This window comes from Cryptotermes secundus, unplaced genomic scaffold (assembly GCF_002891405.2).
Source record: "Cryptotermes secundus unplaced genomic scaffold, Csec_1.0 scaffold641, whole genome shotgun sequence".
Lineage (NCBI taxonomy): Eukaryota > Metazoa > Arthropoda > Insecta > Blattodea > Kalotermitidae > Cryptotermes > Cryptotermes secundus.
Window position 1 is genome coordinate 85,399 of NW_019720713.1, and position 10,041 is coordinate 95,439.

At 42.7% G+C, this 10,041-nt stretch overlaps 1 protein-coding gene across 5 annotated transcripts in view; it reads left to right on the forward strand.

Moving 5' to 3' along the window:
* The window catches only part of LOC111871921, a 51,511-nt gene that overhangs the window by 32,659 nt on the left and 8,811 nt on the right, over positions 1-10,041 (forward strand). For 2 of the 5 annotated variants that reach the window (XR_004513858.1, XR_002844130.2), the window contains one exon: positions 2,554-2,732. Coding sequence is in view for 1 of the 5 variants with exons in the window: in XM_023865329.2 (XP_023721097.1) it covers positions 2,554-2,637 (84 nt within the window). In the remaining 4 variants the exon portion in view is untranslated. Of the gene's footprint in view, positions 1-2,553; positions 2,733-4,502; positions 4,673-10,041 lie in introns of those variants that run through there. The other 3 variants (XR_002844127.2, XR_002844128.2, XM_023865329.2) reach the window with 3 other exon arrangements.

Below are 10,041 nucleotides of genomic sequence, written 5' to 3' on the forward strand. Positions count from 1 at the left end.
GTAACAGCGGTTACTACCGCTAGCGTTGCTAGCAACACAGCGCCAGGCAACAAGGGTGCTTATTATGTGGCCGTTTTCTGTATTGTCCGATCGCGGCTACATGAGCAGCGAAGTCTATTCACAGTCAGTCCTCGAGCTACCTCCGAGTTAGTTCCGAGTTAGCCAGCAACCAGTCAGTTGAATTGTGGCATTTGGAGTGTACTATTTGTGATACTGCAGATAGCAGTAATTGTAAAACTGTCAATTGTGTGATTGTAAGTGCGAATGTGAAATAAAATTCGCTATACCAAATACGGCGTGAATTTATTTGTCGCGTTATACGCCCGACACGCGACAACTGGTGTCAGAAGTGGGATACGAACTTACACACGTGACCAACGAGATTCGATCTCAAGACACGTGACAATTTGGTGTCAGAATTTTTACGAACTTAAACACGCCTGGCAAATAATTGGATTATTGTGCATCGAGTATTTGACCGCTACAAAATGGAGAAGCAAGGTCTTCAACTAATAATCGAAATGCTGGCGAAGGCAGAGGCCGATAGAAAGGAAGAAAGAAAGGCGGAGAAGGAAGAAATGCTGAAAGAGATTAGGGCAATCCACGCAAAAGCAGATGCCGACCGCGTGCACATGCAAGAAATGTTCCGCACCCATCAAGAAAAGACGGAAGCCAACCATAAGGATTTCCTGGCGAAATTAGAATCCAATCAAGAAAAAGCAAATAGCATGCTGACGAAATTTAGACGCCGACTTCAATGCCTGGCAGGAAGAGGCGTTGGCCTGCCCAGTGGACACAATACCTGCGACGGCACAACAAGAAGAGGTTCCCATAGTGATACCGGTCGGAGTGACAATGGCCTGCCAAGAAAGGGAGGCACGTCCAGAAGAAGAAGAGCCGACTTCAGCGAACAGGAAACCTGAGGCGGCAGAACTACGAGAGGTACCCGAACAAGACGCCGAAGTAATGCCGGTCGGAGAACCGAAGAATAAAAGGCGCAGGGACCATCATCGACGAAATATGAAGAATTCGACACGGGAAAGTTGTGGACCCCAGAATAAATTGGCCGTCAGCAGAAGGGTGTCCCGCTCTGCAAGAGGAACATCTTCAGGAAATCTTGGACCCGAGGAGATCATGCGTCCCGGATAAAGTTGGCTGCCATCTGCAGGAAGATATCCTGTCGCACGACAGTGGCACAACGTTGGAGAAATGACTTCAAGAAGGAAACTCCCCAGGGACCCTTCGGATGCTGGAGAAAGGATTTGGCACCAAGGTCTCGTACCAGCCAGCGGCTGGAAGACCAGGAGGAACAACGACGTCAGCGAGTGCAAACAATGCATCAAGAGCTGTTACGTCAACATAAGGAACCTCCGAAGAAAGAAATGATGAAGGATTGGACCTTGTGGAGGGGATGACCCCCTCCAAAACGGAAAAAGAGACTTCAAGCAGAGGAGGAACCGGTAGTGTAGAAGTACCGGCCTTCCAAGGAAGGATGAAAGCGATGGATGAATGGAACACAACTGGATCTTCTGGCGAGCTGAAAGGAAACCGCTCGAGACGAGCTTTGTCTCAAGAGGGGAGCAGATGTAACGGACAAAGAATAGTCGCTGCAAGAAGAGTAGCCGAAACAACAGGAGACACCGCAAGCACAGCTATGGGACGGAAAAGGAACGGGGATGCACCGCTAGGCTATTCGGGACAAACAGCCTTAAGGAGGGAGCAGTGTGACATGTTGCACAAAGGAGAACCCCCCCCACCAGCAGTGACGTGGCGGGTGAGTCAGCGCTCCCCTCCCCCTCCTCCGCACGGTAACGTAACGGTGACGCAACAGGGTTGCGAGAGACATCGGTAGTAACAGCGGTTACTACCGCTAGCGTTGCTAGCAACACAGCGCCAGGCAACAAGGGTGCTTATTATGTGGCCGTTTTCTGTATTGTCCGATCGCGGCTACATGAGCAGCGAAGTCTATTCACAGTCAGTCCTCGAGCTACCTCCGAGTTAGTTCCGAGTTAGCCAGCAACCAGTCAGTTGAATTGTGGCATTTGGAGTGTACTATTTGTGATACTGCAGATAGCAGTAATTGTAAAACTGTCAATTGTGTGATTGTAAGTGCGAATGTGAAATAAAATTCGCTATACCAAATACGGCGTGAAGTTATTTGTCGCGTTATACGCCTGACACGCGACAATATATATATAGTCATGTGTAGGATGGTTTTGCTGGGCCATATGCAGCCTTTCTTAGTATCATTTTTTAGCTCAGCCTTTATTGTTATTTCATTTCAGCAGCCTGTCCAGCCTTACAAATGCATAATTTTATTTAATATTGTAATTTGTTAAACAGTGACAGTGCAGCTTAACTTCTGTTGACTCAGAAGCATCCATACATGCTGATGGACTCAGGCACATGGCACACAAGGGGGTGTGCTCTCTCTGTCCCTCCCCCCTGTCGCCACTCTCACGCCTACTGATATAACATCTCACTGTATTGGGGCTTCAGACTTATTTCTCTTCCTGTTAGGATTTTTCATGTTATTTACTCTTCATTTTCCAGGGTAATTTGAATGAATTTCAACCCGTACATGGTGAGGATCGACGATATTCCTGTGATGAGTGTGGTGAATCATTCAGTCAGCAGGTAATCCTGAGAGCACATCGATGCATGCATAGTGGGGAGCAGCTGTTTTGTTGTGATGTATGTAAAAAGTCATTCAGTCAGCAGAGTCATCTGAAGACACATCAGCGTATACATAGTGGAGAGAAGCCATTTTGCTGTGATATATGTAAAAAGTCATTCAGTCAGCAGAGTCATCTGAAGACACATCAGCGTATACATAGTGGAGAGAAGCCATTTTGCTGTGATATATGTAAAAAGTCATTCAGTCAGCAGAGTCATCTGAAGACACATCAGCGTATACATAGTGGAGAGAAGCCATTTTGCTGTGATATATGTAAAAAGTCATTCAGTCAGCAGAGTCATCTGAAGACACATCAGCGTATACATAGTGGAGAGAAGCCATTTTGCTGTGATATATGTAAAAAGTCATTCAGTCAGCAGAGTCATCTGAAGACACATCAGCGTATACATAGTGGAGAGAAGCCATTTTGCTGTGATATATGTAAAAAGTCATTCAGTCAGCAGAGTCATCTGAAGACACATCAGCGTATACATAGTGGAGAGAAGCCATTTTGCTGTGATATATGTAAAAAGTCATTCAGTCAGCAGAGTCATCTGAAGACACATCAGCGTATACATAGTGGAGAGAAGCCATTTTGCTGTGATATATGTAACAAGTCATTCAGTCAACGGAGCCATCTGAAGACACATCTGCGCCTACATGTTGATGTGTGCAGTAAATCATAGAGCAGCAGAGATGGCTGTAGACTAAAGGAACAGTATATGACGTGTAGCATGCCACAGTTTTTCATGTTGTAAGTAAGACAGTTTTTCTGTGTGTGGAATGCTTAAGTTTTGTAGAATGTTACAATATATTGGAGTTGATTACTGTTGCTGACCTTTCGAACTGATGGGAAATGAACTGAGTCCCATGGTTCAAAACATCTGTGCAAATGAGTTCCATTTGATTCTGATTGCTGAATGTGCTCAGTTCTCTTTCTTGTTGAGTGGAAACAGACATGACATGACATGACATTCTCCTGCAATTATGTTGTTAATTCAGCACTGGAAGCTAATGATTAGTAGGGTGTATCACTGAAACGGATCGACAGCTTATAAACGTAATTCAGCAGCATCATATGTTTTTTTGCTGTACGTTATCTGTGCTCTTCTGCCATTACATGTGATTAAATTCGTTAATCAGTTAGTTACAGATTGGTATATCGCTTGGATTGAGTATATTGAGATAACTGTTATGGATTGGTCAGATAAATACAAACTATGCTATATTGGACATTGCAGATGAGATATCTGTTTGCAGGATGCATGGTATATTAATTATAAAGAGAAAGTTAAATAAAGGTGGGTTCATTCTACTTGCGGAGAAATGAAGTAGTACAGAGAATTTAATTAAAAAATCATGAAAGTCTTGCTTACATCTTTTTGTTGTGAATATCAGCAGAGAAACTGAGTAGTCTGTCATGAGATCAAAAAAGAAAGTGGTTTGGCACTGTGGCACCCCTTTTTGCTTTAGGTCTCCTTTGCCTTAGAGGGAAAGAGTCAACTGAAAATTGTGAAGTAAGTTTCAGTTTAATTATATAATTCTTTAATAAAATTAGGCAGTTATTAATATTATTAAGTGGAATTCTGAAGTTTCATGTAGTGTAATGACACAAGAGGAATAGCTTTTAACTGTACTTAAATTCACTGCAGTTCCTTCCATACCTGTTTTCTTCACTCCCTGAATGGGCTGCATCATAACCGAAGCTCATTCTTGGTCACTGAGCAAGTGATCTCTGATTACTGACACTTTTCTTGCCAAGGAACACTTGCTTCATTCTGCATAAGATGTACCATGCATTCATCCCTCAATAACTTTGCATCAGCAGATCTCTTCCTCGTGTGTCACCACACGTTGGCTGTCGCTCCATCACCAGAACTGATCCTGCTCCATGGTCCTGGAATGTGTTCCATTTTGTGACTCTTCACCATATAAATTAGTGGACAGCGCACGAATGGATATGCAAGTTGCAGTTGCCCCCAGAAAAGTGTGAAGGTAGGCTGATGCTGTGTATTCTGTATGCTTAAAGAAGGGAATATGGAGTGAAATCATCTGGCTCAGGATAGGGGCCAGTGTCTGGCTGTGAATGGTAATGAACCCTTGCATTCCATAACATGTTGGTAATTCACTGAGTAGCTGAGCAAACAGTAGCTTCTCTGGAAATGTGCAGCTGTGTGAAGTTGGTTAATATTTGGCATTAGAACTTCTAGATTGATTGTCTGGAACTGGAATTTGTTGTTGACCCCATCCTGCTAAAGCAACCCAGATGTGTCTCTGATGGTCAGTAAGCCTAGCCTCCCCCTGTTATATACAGGATGGGCCAGACTCAATTAGGCAGATTTTGATTAGATGCTATTTTTATTGATAAATGTTAACAATTGCAATGGTTACAAAAATGGAATTGCACACACGTAAGTCATTGATTTTCAAGATGCTGGTCAACCTGGGCACCACCTTAGTCAACACAGGCTTGCAGACGCAAAGCAACATTTTCACATGCCTTTCTACACATATTCACCAGAACTTTATTGAACTCCTGAACAATCGCCTCACGCAGATGTTTCACACTGTCAATGGGATTAGCGTACACCTTGTCTTTGAGGTAACCCCAAAGGAAAAAGTCTGGTGGGGTGATGTCGGGTGATCGGGCTGGCCACTCCACGGCCAATCCAGCATTGAGGAAAAACTTGATGCAAGAATGTCCGAACAATATTGGCGAAGTGTGATGGGGCCCCATCTTGCTGCCACCACAGTTCATCAAAGTTCTCTCTCCTCTGAAGTTCTGGGATGACACTTTCCCTCAGCAACTTTAGGTAGGTTTCCCCGGTGATGCAACCTTCAAGGAAGAACGGGCCAATCAGTCCTTCGTAGGTCACGCCGCCCCACACTATCACTCCCGGGGACTGGAAATCATATTCAGTGGTGGCATCGGGGTTCTCTGGCCGCCAAAACATGCAGTTGTGTCTGCTGACCGATCCTGATGTGTGAAATTTGGTCTCATCAGTCCAGACAATATTCTGGATAAGGTCAGGGTTCTCCTGAAACTTGGTCAGCATCAACTCGGCGAACTCAAGTCGCCTGTCGAAGTCGTCCTCATTAAGAACATGAATAAGCTGTGGATGGTATGGCGTCAGCTTCATGTCACTCAAAACTCTCCGCAAACTTGTCCTCAAAATGTCCAGTAGGGCCGACAAACGGTGGGTAGACTTCGATCTCTGAGGAGATGATGCCAGTTCCGCAGCAACATGTGCTTGTGTGTCAGCAGTTCGGACAGTTCTCGGCTGACCGGGATGCTCAGGATTCAAAGCACTGGCAGTTTCATCAAACTGCTTGTTTATTCGGACGATTGTGTCCCTGTGGACTGCTGGCGGTCCAAACTCTTCCAACATCCTGGGCTGGACTTCTGATACATGGTTAGTAACCGAGAAAAGGTGCACACATTTTACACGCTGCTCGATAGACAACTGTCTACCGGCCATGACGTTTCCTCGATGCGCACTAAGTAGGCAGAGTATTGACCTTGTTCACAGCATACCATATGATGCTGCCATCTATCGACAACAAAAGGTACTTACCCATTATCCCGTGTGTTGTTGGATTGGTTAGTTATTAATGATCAAAAACTGCCTAATTGAGTCTGGCCCACCCTGTACATTGGGGCAGTACAGTATGCTGTGTATATATACCTGAGGGCAGTGACTCACATCCAGCCAGTCAGTTTATCAAACCCTGTATTCCCACCAGACTGAAGCAAAGCTAGTCTTCTTCCAAGAAATGTATTTTTTCAGTATGTGTGTCCAGTTTAATTACTGGTACATAAGTAACTCCAGGCAGCTGAGTTAGAAATCATTAATGGAAGTTGTTATTTTTGAGACCTCGTATCCCACTAGTGCAGAAACTGTTTTAATGTATATAAATTTTACATCACATTGCGAGCACATGCTGTGCATAGCGAAACAGCCGCTTGGTATAGCTGACACAGCAGAGGGACTGACATGCTGAAGGCAATGCAGAGCCACGTGGAAAGGATGGATGAAGAGACAAATAACAGTACAGACCTGGGGAATAAGAAATGTGAACAAGAAAGAAGATGGGCAGAATAACAGTGAGACTCTGAACATGACATAGAAGCCTGTACCTTGACTGAACGAGAAGAAAAAAATGTTTCTGACTTATGCTTCATTCACCAACATTCAGAATTTAAACTTCGTATTGTATATCACTCAGAATCACTTGCTGGGTTTTTGGATTGTGTTCATTGTCTGGTGTTCACAAAACAACAAGAATGTACCATTTCAGGAACTGGGTCTGTTGAGGGAGGGAGGGGCACAACTACTCTGCTCGGTCCAATAGAAAGAGCTCTTCCTAGCAGGTCAATGGACAGTCCAGCAAGTCTAGAAAACTTTAGAATCTACAAGTGTGTGTGTGTGAGTGTGTGTGTTTTTTTTCTGGCGAGCGTGTGTTATTTAGGGTTTATTTTACAATGGTCTCAGTATCTTAGGCCAGTGGTTCCCAAACTTTTTCGGTTCACGGCGCCCTTAAGTGTATCAGGATTTTTCCACGGCGCCCAAAGTCAGAACATAGGCCTACCTAACAGTTGCAGTGTGCAGTTGGTGCAGTTAGGTTGGTTAAGTTAAAAAAATAAATGAATCACGTATTTCAAATTCACAAACAATTTATGTAAAAAGTATTAAATAAGTACTCATTTTGAACAATCATATCATTGAATAAATAAATCATAATTAGTGAGATGGATGAGCCTGTTGTTCACTGCACAGCTTCTCAAATCTTGGGATCAAACTGGACACAGCCACCCTCATTTCCTGTTCCACGTTGATTTTCGCACGATACTTGCTTTTTATCACAGCGACCTCCTAAAACCCAGCTTCGCACAAAAATGACGTCGCAAATGGAATTAAGATTCCGTGAGCTTTACCACTTACTGATATCCAAACGTCAGTTAGTTCCATGCTGCCAAATTTTGTCTTCAGTGTATCGTCGCAAGACAGCTCAATAAGATTTTCTTCTTCTACAGAAGTAAATTCAGATGGAGCTTTGGCCCTGAATGGGTCTTGAATCCATGCGAACTTGTCGATATTATCTTCTTGAAAGTATTTTTCAAACCAGTTGATAAGCTGTGATAGGTGCTCTTCAAAAACAGATTTTACGTTGTGAGAGAAATTAACTTCATTGGAGATCACAAACTGCTGCAACAAGGGGAAGCAATCTTTGCCACCATCTTCATTTTTCTTCTCCATAGCTGTAATTGTTTTCTGAAAGCTGAAATCTTCTCGACCAATTTCAAAATGTGCATGTTACCTCCCTGCAGGGAGAGATATAATGCATTTAACTTTTCAAAGATATCACACAAGTATGCTAGTTTTACCAAAAAATCTGTTTCCACGAAGTGTTTGGCATATTCGTGTTTTTCCTCTTCAAGAAAAGTGTACATTTCCTGCCGTAATTCAAACGTATGGGACAATACATTGCCATGAGAGAATCATTGCGAGGGGCAGTAGTACAACAAACACGTGTGTTCGGCTCCCATATCCTCACACAATTTTTTGAAAAACCTTGCTTTCACTGGCCGAGTTTTTATAAAGTTTACCACATTCACCACACATTCCAAGACCACATTCAGTGGAGGATTCACATATTTTGATGCGAGTGCTTCTCTGTGAATGATGCAATGGGTCCACAGTGAATCTGGAGCTTTGCTTCGAATAAGCGCCTGCAATTCTCCATAACGGCCGGACATCGAGCGACCACCGTCAATACAGACACCAATGCACTTTGTCCACTCCATATTATTTTCAACCATAAATATGTCCAGGATCTCGAACAAGTCTTGAGCCTTTGTACTTGCAGTGATAATTTTACAAAAAAGAAGGTCTTCCACAATGTCATTACCATCTACGAACCGTACATAGCAAATCAAATGTGTCATCCTTATTACTGTCCGTGGCCTCATCCAGCTGCAACCCAAATTCCTTCCCTTTTATTTTTTCAATTAATTGACCATTGAGATCCTCCACCATGTGCTGGATTCTGCGACTGATAGTATTGTTAGACAAAGGCAGCTTTGAAAGCAGTTTCCCCGCAGACTCACCGATCATAATGTTCACCAAATCTACAGCAGTCGGTAGAATTAGCTGTCCTGCGATGGTATGGGGCTTTTTTTACAATTCGCGACTCCATATGCAACCTTGTATGATGCTAGCAAAGCATTGCTCGGTATTGACACCTGCTGAGAAAAAGTACCTTTTTGTTGTTTTAATTCTTTTAACTTTCTGGTAGAGAAGTCGCGAGGTTTACCTTCCATGTTTCGATGATTGGTTTCTAAATGGCGTTTTAGCTTACTTGGAAGCGTGCACTCTGGCGCCAAAACTTTCAAACACAGTACACACTGCGGTCTCTCTTCATCGTTGACATCTGTCGATGTAAAGCCAAAATTCAAATAACTATCGTCATATTTACGACATTTCCGCTTCGTCACGCCCCCGCCACTAGTTTGTGGTGCGTCCTCTTTATTTTCACTCCTACAATGCTTATTAATGTTCAATAAAAACTTGTACATTTTTAGGAAGATAAGAACAACAACTTTTAAAAGTTTACTTGATCACAACACCATTAGGTTGCAATATTATATTTAAGCACCCTGTTACACTCGCACAATATATATGAGACAAACTCCGTCTTAAGTGCAACAATTTAATTGTAGTTCTTTCTTCTTCCCTTCCTCCACACTACATGTTTCGGCCCTAAATGGCCATCATCAGGTGTGTATTCTTACGTAGCTGCTACACTGCCCGTAGTTTAAAATATAAAATCACCAGTCTTTCTAATTGTATGTATGTATAAAATCTTTGTTGATCTACACGCGTCAATTTGATTTCTTAAATTGGCACTTTTTTAAAACTTCTATTCAAATTAAAATGTCTATAAATTTACTGTTCTTTTTCTTTTTCCAAATTTCTAGAAATTAAAATTTTCTCGGGGTACACGCCCTATGTCTATAGTGCTGCAGCGGCCACTTCTTGTTTTATTGCTGTTCAGGTATTGTCTGTAATATACAAATATTCGTATTACTATCTTATGTTATGTTATGTTATGTTATGTTATTCTTATATGTTTATACTGTTATTTGTACTTACTCTGTGTAGGTTCTCTCTGTGTGTGTCGCTGCTTATCTTTAATACGTGTGCTGTCTGGTGTAGTGTGTACTGTGTTTTATGTTGGTGAGTGTTGGAGGGGGAATGGGTAGAGGGGAGAGGGAGGTACCATTAGTCTGTATAGATTTCGTGTATCGTTTGAAATATGGGATTGTATGTTTCTATGTGTGTGTCATTACTTATTTTATATAT